This window comes from Mastacembelus armatus, chromosome 18, assembly GCF_900324485.2.
Source record: "Mastacembelus armatus chromosome 18, fMasArm1.2, whole genome shotgun sequence".
Classification (NCBI taxonomy): Eukaryota; Metazoa; Chordata; class Actinopteri; order Synbranchiformes; family Mastacembelidae; genus Mastacembelus; species Mastacembelus armatus.
In genome coordinates, this window is record NC_046650.1 from 5,389,446 (window position 1) to 5,406,870 (window position 17,425).

At 41.0% G+C, this 17,425-nt stretch overlaps 1 protein-coding gene across 1 annotated transcript in view; it reads left to right on the forward strand.

The window, feature by feature from the left end:
- nlgn2a (neuroligin 2a) overlaps positions 1-17,425 on the forward strand; it is a 146,062-nt gene that overhangs the window by 81,330 nt on the left and 47,307 nt on the right. The window contains exon 4 of the mRNA XM_026298742.1: positions 11,726-11,875. Coding sequence (XP_026154527.1) covers positions 11,726-11,875 — 150 coding nt within the window. The remainder of the gene's footprint in view (positions 1-11,725; positions 11,876-17,425) is intronic.

The following is a 17,425-nucleotide window of genomic DNA, read 5'->3' on the forward strand; positions in this document are numbered from 1 at the left end:
TGAAAGACGTCAGAGAGCTTTATCACAGAGACACTTCAGTGTGAAACAGCAGAAGACATTCATGATGCTCTCTGCTGGATGGCAAGATGCTAGATGGTGTGGAGGAATAATAACAGTTTGTTGTTGTCCGTGTGAGATGGATACAAGCTTTTGCGCCACTCAGTTTTTGTCCACATCAAAGTATTTTTCTCAATTTCCTCCTCCTTTTGCCCCCCCCCCCCCCCCCCCCACACACACACACACACACTCTGTCTCTCTGTATTATGTGGTGTTTCCACTCTAGTTGTAACTCTGCTAACAGACGTTGGCCTGTAGGCAATGCAGCATCTCTCCATATTGGCCTCTCTGTTCGTGCTCGTACACATTTGCTCTAAAACGCTCTCTCCTTACTCCTCTGCTCTCTTGTTTTGGAAAACAGTGCCGTGTGAGGACAGAGACTTGGCACATTTCATCTTTTTTGTATAATTAGGAGCATCCAGGGAGATGCACTCCTGCTAAATATCTCCCTTTCCTGTAGCTTTTTCACCATCGACACAGCGTGATGTTCAGTGTACCGTACAATACACATTGTAACAGTCAAATCTCTAAATTGTGAAATATAAAAGGACAAGGAGATTGCGAGCCATCAGAAATAGAAAATGTGCATGATGGCATGCCTTCTGTTATTTTGCTCACATTATTTTCTGAAAGGATTTTCAATAGAATGAGGTGGCACAGGGACAAGACTTAGTAATACATTAAAAATTACCAAATGAGGACAAAGGAAAAACAGTAAGGAGCACAAGTGAACAGCTCTCTGTGTGAAACTGTAAAATAAACCAACAAAACAGGACAGCCTTGTGGGGAAAATGACATTCAGTAGGGTAACAAAGAATAAAATAGCACAGCACGGCTCGGCGCAGCACAAAAAAGCCCAGCACAGATCAGAATAGAATCTTCTGCAGGAAAGGATCAACAGTACTGTCAAACCAACTTTATTTTAACATTACTACACAGACTCAATCTCTTGTCTCTTCCTATCACTCTGTCTCTCTGTGGGCCTGTCGGTTATTTGCTGCTGAAGCTCCCTACCTCCCTATTACCTCAGTGCTCAGCCCACGTTGTGTCAAGGATGTGTCAATATCGTGTCGAATACACCAACTCCATCACACACTGACTGTGTTTTACTGAGCTCAAAACCCTTTGACAAAGCAAAGAGAGTGAAGAGGAGGGAGAGGAAGGGAGGCTGAGGAAGGGATGAAAAGGAGCAGGAGATTAGTGCCATATGTAACGGCTGTAAGGGACCAAGGGAAGCAACAGGAGAGGCTGGCTGGCAGTAAATATCCCTGTACCAGTTTGGAGGTAGCCAAGAGATATTGTGGGTCTGTTTAATCCAAATAACAGTAAAATGCTCACTGAAACAAATGAAGTCTGCCTCCCAGCAGGTGCTAGTGAGATCTGTAATGTTAGAGACGCACTGCAGAATAATGTTTTTAATCAACGGTTGGGTTTCAGAGCTGAAAACTGCATTTGAAAGAAATAAAGGATTTAGATATATCATTCCCTCTGACGGGTGGGAGCAGTATAAAAAATCCACTTTGTCTTGCTTCCTACTTCAGTATTTTATCAAGAAAAGATGGTGAACTACTTTTGGACAATAATATTTCTCAGCTGCATGACAGTTAAAGCATGAATTGATGAGTAAAGAATTAAACAGCCCAAAATATGATGTCAGATCATTTGAAACCTGTGTGGCGTATAAATAGTTTAGTCAATGACAATATTTTAGAGCTAATTTGGGCTCTGGATCATCACAGGAAGTAGTTGTGATCAGGTGGGAAACTTCCATCAGCCATATTCTAAGATGGTCCTAAATACCTAGATATTGACATTCATTGGCATTGTTTTTTTTTGTTGTTGTTGTTGTTGTTCTTGTTTGCATGGAAATAGGAAAGAAGTGGCTGAATTGCAAAACCCCATCAGGACAGTATCTCATAGCTCTGGAGCAGAATTTGCTGCTCCACCATCACATTAATTGTCAAAACTCACAAGATGAGATAAGTGGCTGCTGATAATCCATATACCCCTGGGGTGAAGTGGAAAACAAACAGGAGCAACTCTATGCATGTCAAAATGTCTGAATACAAATCCTGTGCATATCTGCATACACATGCAGTTCTGCTGTTCACATACTGAGCAACGTTGCTTTGTTAACTTACAATAGGTGCATAGTGTCTTTTTTGCTATTTTGCTATTGCTATTATATGTTTGTGTGTTCACCTGAATTGTACTGTAGCTCTTGGAGTAGCATTCCAATTAAGGAGCTATTGTTATGAATAAGATGGAGAGCGCTGGGTAGTAGCAGAACTGACAGCTTAATGGGAACACTGGTGTCTGAATGGAGACAACAGCAGACTCTACACCCAATTTATTGTTTCTCTGCTCCTCCTGCTGGAACTAATACGCTCACAAATAGAAAAAGAATATATTATTTCCACATGGTAATATACTCCACAGTTCAGCACGTGCCAAAACACACATAGTGCCCCTGCTTGTCTCTCACATTTTCTCATGTCACATTAATAAACAAATAGTTTCTTAAATTTGTAACAAATATATCAACATGAACAAGTAATTAAGACAAGCGATATTACAGCCATGCATGCTGAAACATTCAAGAACACAAATCTAAAATGACAGCAGGCCCTTCTCACACCCTGCACATGTAGAAGTGATATAGTGATATAGCTTGATGATGTAGCAAATTTTGAGGTCCTTAAAATTGACTTGCATCGAATTCTATTTCTGTGTGGCTCGAATCAAAACGGCAGAACAGCTGAAGGAGTTTTTTTTTTCACAGTGTGATGATACAGTCTTCTTGTGACAGTATGGGTTCTCAGCTTTGCAGTCATTCACAGTTTATTATATTGTAGCAGCAGGCAGTGGGGGCAACTGTGAATAGTTTTAATCTAAAACATCCTGCATATGTTCATATTTTATGATTCAAACAAGGAAATAGTGCAGGTTTATTCAAACATTAAAGACAAAGCTGTTTACACACACACACAAAAATTGAACATGCACCTATTGATGCATTCTCACAAACATACATGTTTGAGTGTTGTTGTAATATGCTTGATTGTTTTTAAAGACTCACTCAAAGGACATCTCTGTGGACACGCCAGCCCCATCCGGTCTCAATGACGCCTCATTCAGTCCCAATTAGACCCCAGACACCCCCGTTAAACCAGGGCTGGAACAGCAGCCCCAGTAATGGCCTGATCGTTATAAGAGGGCAGGAGGGAGGGAGGGCAGAGAGGCCAAGAGAGAGGGAGGTGGACTGGGGATAATGAGAGGTTGTATGAGGACATGCAAGAAGCGAGATGAGGAGGAGCACTGGAGCATGGTTGATTGCATTTTATTCATAGGCATACAGTACACAAATGTGCAAATGCAAAGGAAAAAACGCATGTTCATTTATATGCATGCATGATTACTTGAGAGCATCCCAGTGACATTCATTCCCTACACTCATTCCTTAACATAATAACCTGCAGCATATGCAGTATGTACAAATCCATATTCCTACTCTGTATTGGTGGTACAAGTAATTCAACACAGTAGAGTTAAAGCTTTACCCAGCTCATAAATGTTTCTACTTAGAAAAATAAATTAACATCTTTACTCCAGGCTCCCACCATCACATGTTGAATTCAAACCAGATCCAGCTCATCTGAAATTTCATCTCTAATGTAACCTCTAAACTCATGAAGTTATTTAGAGTATTTTCCTGTATATTCCTGTGAAAAACATGGAGGAAAACCATTCGCATGCACAAAAGCTGCATGAGCGAAGATAGTTTTTGGTCTTACAATGCAGATAAACCCACAGTTAACCAAACTCTCGGCATAAAAATTAGGCTACTTTACCAGTCAAGCATAAAGACTCTGGAGCTAGAGGAAATGGAAAAGAGAAGGAACCGAGGGGTCAGTTGAAGTCCAGAGGGCTTAAGGCTGAAAGAAAGGGATGTGGGAAATGCAAGAGAAGAAGGCTGTTGAGGGGAAAAGAGAGAGCCAGCAGTGGGAAAACAAGGACAATGGCCGTGTTTGTGCTGTCTTTGTCACTGTGGCATTTTGGAGGACAGAGGGGCTGTGTGCTTGTATATGTGTCTGTGTGTGTGCACGTGTATTCGCTTCCCCATCCACTCAATTTGCAGAATTGATCCGCTTCCTAATAGTGAGCAAAACAAAAGGCAGCCTAATCCAACCACTATTTATAACACAAATGGGACAGAGGAGGGGCTGAGAGATATAATTTAAGAGTAAATGAAAAACAAAAACCTATGATGGAGAGATGCGAAAACGATAGTGGAGGGAATAGAGCCAGAGAAAAAAAACGACAGAGACGACTTAGTGCAGTTGAATTAAAAGAAAGTTGAGCATGTTCGGCTTCTAGCTGAGGTATGAGAGAGGTTACAAATAGATTATTGCAGCAAGAGGCTAGCCGGCGGTAGTCGAAGACAGAGGGGAGGAGATGGAGATGAGAAGAAAGAGGGTATCAGAGAGAAAATGGAGATCAGAAAACAAACAAGCACAGAAGATGAGAGAGGCCAGGGTGGCAGCTGCTAGAGGACAAGAGTGAAGAGGGAGAGATAAAGAATGCAAGATTGATTGAGAGCAACAGGAAGCAAGATAGGAAGATGAGGGAGGCACGGTGGCAAGGGCGGGGGTGTGAGTGGGGAGAGAAGGAAGAAAGAGGAATAGACCAGGCAGAGAAAATGAAACTGGAGTACTTGTGTTTTGGAGATGTTATTGAGTCTAATAAGAGCGTGTTGTTGTAAGACCAGCCAGGGCGGCGATTCTTATTCCCAGTGGTGCTGCTCGTCTTTTTTTTTTTTTTTTTTCTCCCTCACTCTGCTCCCTTTTACTTCGCCCACAATTAATCTGCCAAGGGAACCTCACCAAGTATATGCTTGAAGATTATTTATGTGTATAATAGCAGTGATTATATGTCATTGTACAGTACTAGATATGCTGTTGACACATTCAGTGTTTTTCAGCAGAAATATTTAGCTTATTTTTGGGCTGAGGAGGTTGTTGGTTCTGCCTTTAGATGCAGAGTGAACTGCAAGGTGGGTGTATGCTCAGTGTCGCAGGAAGTAAAGTTGGCAAAGATCGGGTACAAACAGTACAGTAGCTAGGATCATCTGGACTCAGTGCTGGTCTTTACAGCTCTGGTGCTATGAGCTGAGATAAGAGAACAAGAGCAGCACTCGGTGTGTGTGTGTGTGTGTGTGTGTGTGTGTGTGTGTGTGAGAGACGAAGTAATTTTGAAGGCAAATTTTGAAAATTTCATTGTGATGCATACAAAGCAAAGCAATTTAGGTTTACACACATTCCTTTCTGTAGCAGCAAAAATACCTATTTCATTTAATATGAACCACAAAGTTCACCATATGTCAAAGCCCAAAATGGAAAGCAGTGGACAAATGCATTAACAAGTACATCCAGCATTAATAGTTTTAAATAATGTGAAACAAATGTTATAATAGACCTGTTTGATCCCAAAAAGCTTGAAAGTGTAATGATCTTTTACAAGGCAATATAATTGTTAATTATCTCCATGTAATTATGCACATTTTAATCAGGGTGTTAAGAGGCTCACGATACACTGGGACACACACTTGAGATTACGCTGCCAAACAGCATCCTTTAAATGCAAGACATTCACCAACTCCTACAGGACAGCTTCGTGTTTGCTTCTTTTGTTTGTCTGCTGGTTCTGATTTTCTCAAGGTGTATTTTGGAACTGTAATACCCTCTAGCACCTTGAGCGTTCTGTGAGCGCTTGTACACACCTTCAGGCATGAGATTTTAAAGGGGTACCTGGTATTGTATTGTAACAGATGCCATGGTAACATTGGTTTGACAGTACATAAATAAATAAACAGGATGAATAAATAGAAGTGACATAGTGTCTATTGTGATAAATAACCTTTCTGAAGCAAATTTCACAGCTCTGCTGGTTAATTTTCATTCGATACCGATGTTAAAACCTGGCTACAAGGAAAAATGTGTTAATGAATAAAATGATGATGCTCTAATTTTGATCTTTCCATGAACACAAACACCTAAGCCAGAAAAGGACCTTTTCAAATTAGGACTAAATGGAAAGTAGTTACTATTTTTAAAGATGCTCATTCCTCCTTTCCAGACATCCAGCTGGTTCTCACAAGTATCATAATGCCAGTGCCTGGACACACACACATGTCCCAGTTGCAATCAGTATGGCCTTTGCCTTGATCTATTGTGCTCTAACGATTAAGCCTTAGCCGTGCTCGGTGGCCTATAGCCCAGCTCTGCTGCTGTGCATCTCATCACATCCCATTCATCATCCCACATCTCTCTCCACCTCCAGCCCTCATTCACATCAGCCTGCCATTGACCTCCTGTTGACCCAGACACACACACACACACACAGATGCACTTACGTCATTTGTGAAAGATAGCCACAGAGTTGCATGAGACTGCAGTTTGTAAGCATTTCTTTTCTGACTGCAGGACATTTCAGGTTGCTCACAATTTATAGGTTTGTGCAAAAATTCCCTTTGGGCAACTCACCAATCACAATAGTTCTGCGTTTGTTGACTCCTTTGATTTTACACATTTCACTGCAATCAAGATCTGCATCAACATGTAAAAACGTGCTTTTGAAGTCTTCTCCTGATTATACAGAAGATAACATTTACACGGGCAGTTGAAGGTTTGAGGCTCGAGCAGGACAAATATTATTCCATCCGTTTTTCAGTAAATGTTTTCTAACGTGGAGTGTTGAATATTTCGAGAAAAACCCAATCTCTAAATATATTTATCCGCGCAAATTAAGCACACATGTCCACTTATTTCTAAAACAGCTTAGCTTGCACAATGAAGCTGAGCTTTCTGTGATAATTGCAGTCCATCATGACTAAAATTATAGATCTCAGAAACACACAAATGTATTCCCACCATTACACCTCATTCTGTTACAGTATTTTCACCACTCTGTAACCTTTCTGTTAATTGGATCACTAGTACAAAGAGCCTATGTGTATTTGCACACAGATGACAGTTTATCTTTTGCTGTGAGCAATTTCCCTATTATTACCGATGCTTGGAACATCAGCGTAAAAGGTCAATATTTATCTCTACCTCACACCCACACTTGCTTGTGCACACAAACTGTACTAATGGAAATTAAAATTGAAATGGTGGGAAAAGACACAAAGTCAAGCCTGTAGAGGAGAAAAGAAAAATGCTAATTTGGAGAAGGTATAAAAATCTTATGTGCTGCGGTATTCCTTTTTGAGTTGTCACTTCACCCAAACATGATCCAATATCTTTTTAATTATGGCTCTCTGTAAGGAGAGGGCCCTCCGCTCCCATCTCTGCACACTCACTTTAATGTATGGGGAGATAATATCTCAGCAGACTCTTGCGCTCTCGCTTCTGTTAAGAAGTAATCTATTCTTTTTAAATGCTGTGTCCTCCACACCGAGTCTCCGTGCACGCCCCTGTTGTTGTAGTTCCCAGGAGAGTGGAGTGAAACAAGATGTGGTTGAGGTGAATGTTTGGTTTTCCAGCCACTGGTATTTACTATGTGAACAAGAAAAATATTAAGGTAGACTTTTCAGTTGGAGTCTTTTCAATTCTGTTATTCTTCCGTTGCACTCTGAAGTGTGGTTATATCATATAAGTGCTCACCAGTCTTTGCTCTTCTTCCTCTTCACTGGATGTGTCAGTGTTTACTGATGGCAAACATCAGTTCCCATAAAATCAATGGCTGCCACTAACGCACACAGCGCTCCAGACCAGGCTCCATCCCCATGACTAATCAGTCAGATGACAATCCAGCAAAGAACGTCAGGGGACCAGGGGGTGGTGTCTCTGATGGCGGTGGTGGGCGGTGTGCTAAACTGGAACACTCAACATAAGTTTAGGCCTAATCGTCTCATTGTCTCCGTTCTGCTTGAAAGGATCAGCGGCCATACTAAGCTCCTCAGGGTACCAGCCCTCAGCTGCTCTCTGCCATCTCACTTTGTCTTTGCCGCTGTTGTTTTTGTTTGCCGAACAGAGCCAATTATTCAGCATTCAGCACTGTGTGCTTATTTGACTTTGTTCACCTTGTTGAATTAGATTTTTAATTAATCATTGTTCCTGCTTTGTCTCAAGTCTTTTATATTGAGGTGCTGTCATAATTGAGTCAGAGCCTGACTGTCTGCTGTTACGTATTTCTTATTGGAGGTGTTTGGTGTTCTGATTCTAAATGTTGTATACTACAAGTTAAATATTGGGCTTTTAATATGAGCAGCTCTGATAGGCCTGAGGGAGAGAGACACCAGGAAAACTTGAAATATTGCAAAAAAGCTTCTGCACTTGACTGTGTTAATAAAGTCAAAATGCAACAAAGTGCAGTGGAAACAGACTTGGTGAATAAATCATGAAGCATGTGACTTTAACATCCTGTGAAACGTCTACTCTGCTGAAAAATAAAAAAAGTTTTCTGCAGTGGTTGAATTGAACTGGTGGATGCAGATGGAAATTCACAAATTAGAATTTTCTTTTGTTAATTTTCTGCCAATTTACTTTATATAAATAGTCTTAAAAAATAGGTTTTGATATCAGTATTTGAGGCAAAACATGTTTACTTATTTTTGCAATGGGGCGTGACCAAAAAGACAAAGATTGTCATTGATGCATTTACTACATGTCCACAAACATGTCACTTTTCCCAGTGCTAGTCATCTGTTTTTGTCCTGTTGATACTGTTCTCCTCCTCAGACATGTGAACATGAATGCAACACAAATCAGTGCACAATGGGTAAGACTCTCCCTGTAAAGCATCAACTCATGTCTGTGTGGAATCGTTTACCATCTGCCGATAATCAGGCATAGGATGTCTAGGATTTGCTAAGGCTTTATGTGTATATTCTGGACATTGTCCCATTTCCCAAACTGGCACCATGGTACTCTGCATAGTACACACGACATTATGTTGTCATGCCACAATTGCTTTTTGCTTTTTTTGTGTGTAGGCACGTTGTGAAGAAAGAAACTAATGAAAAACAAATTATACAAATATTATACATACGCCACAGGTTCTCCCGGTAGAGCTGATGATCTGATTAGTTTTTGAAGCATCTTGCTGCATAACATTTGCATGTTTTTCAGACATCAATAAACCATAGGTGGGTTAGTGTTTTTCGTAAACTTTGGAAGTTTACTCCAAATGGTGATCAAACCTGAATCCTAAAACTGAGAAACCTACCACACTACCCACCTGTGGCCTTTGCATACTAAACTTTAGTTGTGATGGAAACGAGGCGGAGACAGCCTGAGACAGGACAGCAGGAAAAAGAGAGAGTGAGCGCTTGTGGCCCCCGGGGGCTTCAGTTCTATCTGTCACTGTGCCAGAGCGATTCGCCCTGTAACTGGTCCATGGACACGGAGTCTACAGGTCAACTGTGACAGCCTGCTTGGTGTGTGTGTTTGTGTCTTCTGTGAGTTTGGATGGGCACACCACTGCATCTGCATTCTGTCTCCCATGATGCCAGTGGCTGTCAATTTTCATCTCCTGATGCAGAACATGTGTGTGTGTGAGTGTGGGTGTGAGTGAGTGAGTAGGTACAGAGTGTACATGTGGTCATTTGCCGCTAATGAAATGAGATTCAGGTAGAGACGTGACGAAGGGCATCAGGGGGTTAGAGATGCACGAGAGCAATATGTTGCCATAGCAACAGTCAATGAGACTTTGTCCACGTGAGAGTGACTCATGTAGGGAGACAGAGACTCAGAGAGAGAGGAGAGGCAGAAACAGTGAAGCAGTTACCATAGCAACTCCCTATTGCAGCTGCCTATAAATTTGTCCCTCCCCAGTGTGAGTATATCTGTTTGACTGATGCACTGGTAGCATCATGGATGTAGATCTATGACGGTGTGTGTGATGGTGTAGGATGTGTGTTTGACATTATATATGTGTGTGTGTGTGTGTGTGTATATATATATATATATATATATATATATACACATATGTATGTGTGTGTGTGTGTGTGTGTGTGTGTGTATATGCGTGTGTGTGTGTGTGTGTGTGTAAGCAAGTTTCAAACTCTCCATCTCTCTTCTCTTCAAACAGATGCTGTAGTAGTTATTTATGTGGTTGTTCTGCACTACTGCTCTCATATCCTCAGGCCTACACACAAACACGCTCCCACAGAAGCCAACAGGGACTGTCACTGTGCCATAGTTTTAAGTCTAGTGTGCCATATGCTACCGTAGGCTCCTGGCAGGCAGGAGTATCGTTGCTTTCAGTCAGTTGGGAGACTGGTTCAAAGGCCAATGAGGGCCCATCAGGGACCACCCTTCATGCACACACAGCGCTGCCAGAGCAGGCATATGGTGAAAACTCTCATGACTGACATTGCTTCATTCCGAAATGGTGTGAATGAATGAATTTATTAGGGGATAATACCATCATTATGGTATTCATCATTTTCATCAAGCAGCTCCATATTTACAAGCTATTTTATAGGATATTTTGTTTCAAGGGACATGTTTCCAAAGTTCTATTGAGTGTCATCAAACAAAATGTAAAAAACTGTGCATCTCAAAGCTTATTATTATCAAGACATGGCAGATAATAGATGTCAAATAAGCCATGTTTAAGTGAAATCACTCCATTGTAATTTGTTATATTTGAACTAAAATAACAAACTGAGATGTATGTATGTAGTCTAAGCCTAAACCTTAAGTCCTGTTTTTCTGATGACCTTTTCACGTGAAACTTTCCAGCTATCTTTCCACTCCTTTTACCTTGAGGCAGGCTCCAGTAGCAATTTGTGCCAGTCCAAAATGATAGCATCCAAAAAGCTGTGCTTTCTAGAGATTCCCACAGGGGAACTGGCCTAGAAATAGGTTGATGTAACTGTCCCTGCAGCTCAGGGTGAATTGCAATTTACATTCATGGCAGTTCCAAGTTCCATGGTGCAAAATAAAGCAAGGAAATTATGGAAATTCATCACATACGTGATATATTAAGAGCTGGTGGCGTTGTATTATCTGTTGATTGTGTACGGAATTTTCTTCAGATGTCAACTTTGCTCCTTGGGGCTAAGCTTTAAAATGTCTCCTCATGTCACACAAATGTTTTTTTTTCTTCCTTTTAACCTGCTGTAAATTGCACTTGCGGTGCCCAGTCACTTTCAGTGTGTTTGCGGTGCTGTCCCAGAGTGCCTTTTTACAGCGAGTTAAAACACCTCTTCTTTGCAGCAGAGAGCTCTTAGGTGTGAACTTTGACGCCAGCACTTTGAGTTCTCTCTGCAAAAGAGTTGCTTTGCACATTGCCTGCTCCTCACATTTTTACATTTTCAGTTTGAACTAATTACCTGCATCTGCCCTCTTTGTTTTGCTTTCATTGCTGGACAGTCTGCTCCCTAGTGTGACTGTAAGAGACAGTGATGTACATGTTGCTGAAATCAAAATGACCTCAGGCTTATCTTTTAGGAGCTGACATCCAGCTGCAGGGGACAGTTCTTGGGTTCTGTACAGCACTGTATTTTCATCCAGCTGAGCGATTTGCTCTTTGCTTGGTGTATTATGGTCTAGCATATTGTGTGATCACAGAGAATATGAGTGGCATAAATACAGTTATTGACTTTTTGCTTTTTTGCTCTCTATTTCCTGCTTTTCCCTCCTTGTCTTTGTGTGTGTAGATATCCGTGACCGAAGGAAGAAGCCGGTGATGCTGTTTATTCATGGAGGCTCCTACATGGAAGGCACCGGAAACATGTTTGACGCCAGCGTCCTTGCTGCGTACGGCAACGTGATCGTGGTGACCATGAACTACCGGCTCGGTGTGCTCGGTAAGTGAACTGGATACATTCTTCATTTTAACGCCATTTCACAGACACACACATATGCATCCCACAGTAATACGACCAGTGTCACTATAAGATCTCTTTCCGGCTCAGACCCCCATCAGTGGAAGAGACCCTCTAAAATCTGTATGGCGTGTTCAAGTGCCAGGTTTTTGGGCCAGACGAAGGCAAAAACAGCCTTTGTCTCAGCTAACTTTCTGCTGTCAGTTTGGTGTGCCTCTGCCAAACACAGTCATTTGTGCATTTATGAGTAGATTTCCCTCGGCAGACTCGCCTTCTTTTCCGAAATTTATTAAGTCGTTGATAGACGACATCAATAGAATTCATCAATCTAATGACAACCAGTGCAGGCGCAGATTATGAGAGCTGATTTTCTCACAGATCTCCTTTGTTGAGCATGTCACTCTTAATACTGTGAATGTGTAATTGTTTTGCTTTCTTTGAACAGCACGGCTTTGTACAAATCCTCACGCTGCAATCACCATACTAAAAAAAGCACTGCACTCATTTTGCAGACACAAAACAGGAAATCTTGGATTGTTAAAAAAAAAAAAAAAAAAGTCCACAGATCATTGCAAATAGATAACGGTGCAATATGTCTACATAGTTGCTCATAAAAGAAACAAATAATGCAGCTTTTATGAGCAACAGCTCAATATTTATTTTTTCCTTGTTCTGATAACTAGTTTTAGATGTTTACGCTGTGAATAAGTGAGTCTTGAGTCCTTTCACATCTTGTCACGTACGAGTATCATCATTAAAATTTAATTACATGAAAGTGACAAGATGCTACCAGCATCTACTTATTAATAGCAGTGGGGCTTATTTCAAGATTAGTGACTAGTGCGTGGTCTGTAATTCTTTATCTCTAACTATTTGACAAACATTCGCAGCCTTATACTTAATATAGGTTTACGGTCTTGCACCACCTTTGACCTTCTCACCATGTGACCATCAGTGTTATTCATTTGTCTGGTTAGCCATGGATTCTGTTTCTATGGTTATGCTTTAACTGTAATTCTTGTTGAAAGCGCTTTATGGGAATGAACAAAAACAAGCATGCAAATCAGATACGGATCTGGCATTTTTACTGACACACAAATGCACCTCACAATTCTTCATTTTAACTGCATGCCCTCGTTCCCCGCCTCCAACCTCTAGCTGTCTGTTGCGCAGCTGTATAATTCATCCTACACAGAGGAAGTAGTGTTCAAAGGAAAATGGCTTTGCGGAGTGTTTCGGTAGGAGTAGGCATAATTATGATGCACTTTTGAGCTGTCATTACCAGACGCACAGTGAAAGGAAAAGATTTGGAAAGCAGTTAAGGTGGCTTTACGAACTGACTGCAGTATACTGTGGCAGGTCTGCTCAGGTCACTGTCAGATTTGCCATAGTCAGCACTGAAAAAAAAAATGAGTATCGTCTGTCTGCCAGCTCTCCAGCAGGTCTTGTCATTCTTTTCCTGAAAATACACCCAACTTCTCCTCTTTTGTTACTCACCACACTCCGTCTCGCCCCATTGAGACCAAGTAATTTAGCTTGGAGGAGGAACATACCTCTAAGGAGGCAGGTGCTAACTAAAGGAAACTAAGTGCATTAGATATTTCATTAGTCGAAGAGAGAGTGGGCTGCTGGAAGCTGTTTCAAAATAGGCTGCCTCACTTTGATTTGTTTAGTTGCTTTTTTAAAGGACGTTACTGTGTTGTTTTTCAGCACTTACACAGCCTTTACATGGTGACAGATTTTCATTTGCATGTAATTATTTAAAGTGTTTGCTTTTCAATGCATCTTTATTGAGTTCATCACCATTTTTGCTTCAAGTGGATAACGAAATGCAATCTATTCTCAGAGATTCATAGAGCTGCCAGGAAACCAGTGTGTGACCGGTGTGTTTGTTTGCTTTTACAATATATTCCAGCCCTCTTACTAAGCAATAAGAAGCGGTTAAATGGTGTTTTTTGGCCAACCTGGGTCATAATTTGGTGAGCGTTGATGTTTGCTATCTATGAAGTAACATCATTTCTCCCGATCATTTCCTAAGATTTGGAAACATGGAAAATCATTTAAAACTAAATCCCATCTTAACTGAATAGACAACAATGGACATGTATCCATCCATCCATCATCTATACCTGCTTATTCCTTAACCAGGGTCACATGGATCTGCTGGAGCCTATCCCAGCTCTCTTTGGGTGAAAGGCAGGGGGACACCCTGGACAGGTCACCAGTCCATCACAGGGCCACATAGAGACAAAGAAAACAATAGGCAATACATCAAAATTCTCCTGTAATGTTTTTTAAAGAATTGCATCAAATATCAGGATTTATTCAATTTGTCAGATTTGTTGAGAATTTAATCCATTTGTGTCAGTTACTAACTGCCAGAACATGAGCTCAATAATAAAATTTAGGACACAATTCAGCTGTAATGCAGATCGCCTTTTGTTAGGTTCTTTTTTATCTCATGTTGAGCCAGTATATGGAGTTATAGTTGGATAAAAATCATACATCATCATCATCAGATCTATAAATTGCTTACAGAAGTGCTATCAAGAAAGAAAAGAGATAACAGTAAAGTATTAAATTCTGTCACATTATCGCAGTGTCATTGTTGTCGGTCACAGAATGTGCATTAGGTAGGACTGGAGCTTAGTTATCACCTCTTGTGAATTTGTATATTTCTTCTTTTCATCTCTCTCGTTCCTGGCAGCATCTCTTACAGGTTCTTTTTTTTTTTTTTTTTTTTTGGGCGCTCTATCTGTGATACTCTCATCACATTCTTCGAATCAAGGATAAATCAAATGCTGAGGGAGACTTTATCATTTGTATTCAGAAAGAAAGCCACAGCTATCTCCTAAATATGAGAGCCATCCAGTGCAATTTGGCCACAAGATGATAAAAATGTTAGTTTTCTTTCACTGCATGCATCCTATATGATAGATGGAATTTTCTTTTGACAGAGACCCACCCACGGAAAAGCTGGTATGGGTGTTAGAAGTATGAATTGTGTGTTTGTTTAAGAGGTAGTGTGCATCAAGCATGTGTAGCTGAATGCATTCATGCATATCAATGCCTGCTCTGTGGGTACACTGCAAACGTTCCTACTGTGTTTGTGTTCTTGCTTCAGTAATCTGACATGCTGATTTGGAAGGCCACTGCAGGAACTATTGATACAGAACCTAGACGTGAAACATAAACTCAGTATTGCCAATCTGTGTTAGTATGCAGACAGAAATGCTTGCGTCTATGCAGTACTTTTCTTGAAAATCACCTTCAAGTATCAGACCCCTCCTGCACATATTGGATGCTGCAGCTGTGTTGACTGATCTTGGTCAGTCAGGACTGCAGGTTACATTGTGTTCTTCACTTACAGTAATAATTGTACCACAAGTTACTGTCAGCGTTCCAAGGTTTTGCATGGCCATATGTTTTCAGTTTTGCAGGGTATTAATAACCCTGAATATATAACTGATTGCAGCTCGAGCTGATTTAATTTGAAAGCTCCGCTGCTAATTAAGACTTAAGGCTGATCTTCTGAAAATGTGTCTTGCCCATATTGTATCAAGGGTGCAACAGATTGCAAAATAAAGTGAAAGCTCTCTGCTACTCTCCTTGAAATCTGGTCGTTGACACTCATTTCAATACTGTTCAGAATGTATGGAGATACTAGTAAAACAAGGGACGGAATCTACTAATAAAGGGCATGTTTGTGAGACAGTAAGAATGTTGGCTTTAGTGGTGTTATACCCCAGACCCTTTGGTTTAGGAGGAATTGGTGTAACCCACACTGTCAGACCTGCCACTTACTTGTAACCTCCTACAGAAGTTGTATATATTTGCATAATCTGTAATCAACACACAGCTGAAACTTCAGTATGTGACATTTTAATTTGCCAAAAGCTATTCCTCCTTTAAATCGCTGGCATGAATGTATCTGATGTACATCATCAGTAGTCAGTCTTTGTTACCATCACTCGCTTCATCTACCTGCAGAGCAAAACATCTGTCTCCGATCTTGTCATTAAGCTGTTCTGTTATATCTTTGACATGTCATTCATGACATGTAAGACAAATATAGAATAATGTGTCTCCATGTGTATTACACATGTCGATTGCGACTGGAGGACACTTATGTAGGTGTCTGTGTGTATCTCTTGAGCTCTTAAGTGTGATGCAGCACTCCTGGTGTGTAACCAACCCTGACTTCTGGCCTCACTGTGGAGGGAAGCGAGAGAAAATCTCTATTGGCTGACTAAACATCCATTATATAGTCAGTAATAAATGAAATGGATTTTAGTTGATGAAGGTGAAAGGACCCAGAATTCTAATGAACACATTTTCAATTTGATATGACCTTCATTTTACAATATAGCACAGTGCATATGCATAAAACTGCAGAGCCACCATTCCCACAGCCACCAATGAAATGCCAGTGTACTTTTCTTAAGAAACACATCTTTTACATGCTTTACAAACCCACCTGACTCCCTACCTGCCCCACTAGTCCTTCACAACAGACTCCAGCTCAATCCCTTCATGCTAAACCCTTCACAGCATCCCATTCAATGAGTTACAGTCCCAGCCAGCACAGCACAATCGTTTTCTGTCCTGTGGTTTTAAATAGCTCCAAGAATCAATTCTTCAGATATTGTTGTAATAATGAAACATTTCCTTACTTGGCTTATTTTTTTTATTAACCACCCGAAAACAGTACTTAAACACAAGAAACATATTTCTGGGGTTATGTTTAGTTAGATTTATGTTTTCAAGGTTAATAGGAAATAAATTTGATCTATTGCCCTCTCTCTGTTAATCTCTCTCTCCTCCAGACTTTACCTGCCACATATTGTCCATATATTATATATTATGTTAGGTGTATTTAGTTTAAAAAAAATTGAAAGTCAATAGTGGCAGTAATAAAGGTCGAAAGAAGAGAAATCAACCCTCTCAGTCTTTTGTCCATGTGGCTGATTGAGTGGTCTTTTTCTTTCCGTCTACAGTGGCAACCCCCCCCCCCCCCTTTTTTTTTTTTTTTTAATAGCACCGCTCCAGCCCTGCCAGCACTACTCAAACACTAACCACCACAGAATCAATCACATAACAGGATACGCCTGTCTCTGTCCCTGTGCTAATATGGAAATGTACCTGTCTGCACCCAGACAGGCAAGTTTCTCCTCCAGCAGACCTGGATGAAGTGTTGGCGAAGGGGAGGAAGCGGCAGGCGGTCTCCAGCGAGGTCGCTTCGGGGAATTCTGCCGAGTTAAATATGTAATGAAAAGCTTCGCTGGGCCACTGAGCCTTTGACCTTGCCTTTTCTGCCTCAGAGACAGACTTGCTTACAGTACATACGTCACCTCCACCCTAGTGAGCTTTTTATATCTGTGCGCTGCCAATGCGAGACACAGGAGCAGGAGAGAGAGCCGAGACTGAGACAATGCATTCATTCAGACATTAACAATGATGAGAGCAGAGAGGTGGAAGAGCGTGCTACAAGGCTCGGAGCATTTTTCGGTACTGCAACACTTATGTCGACAT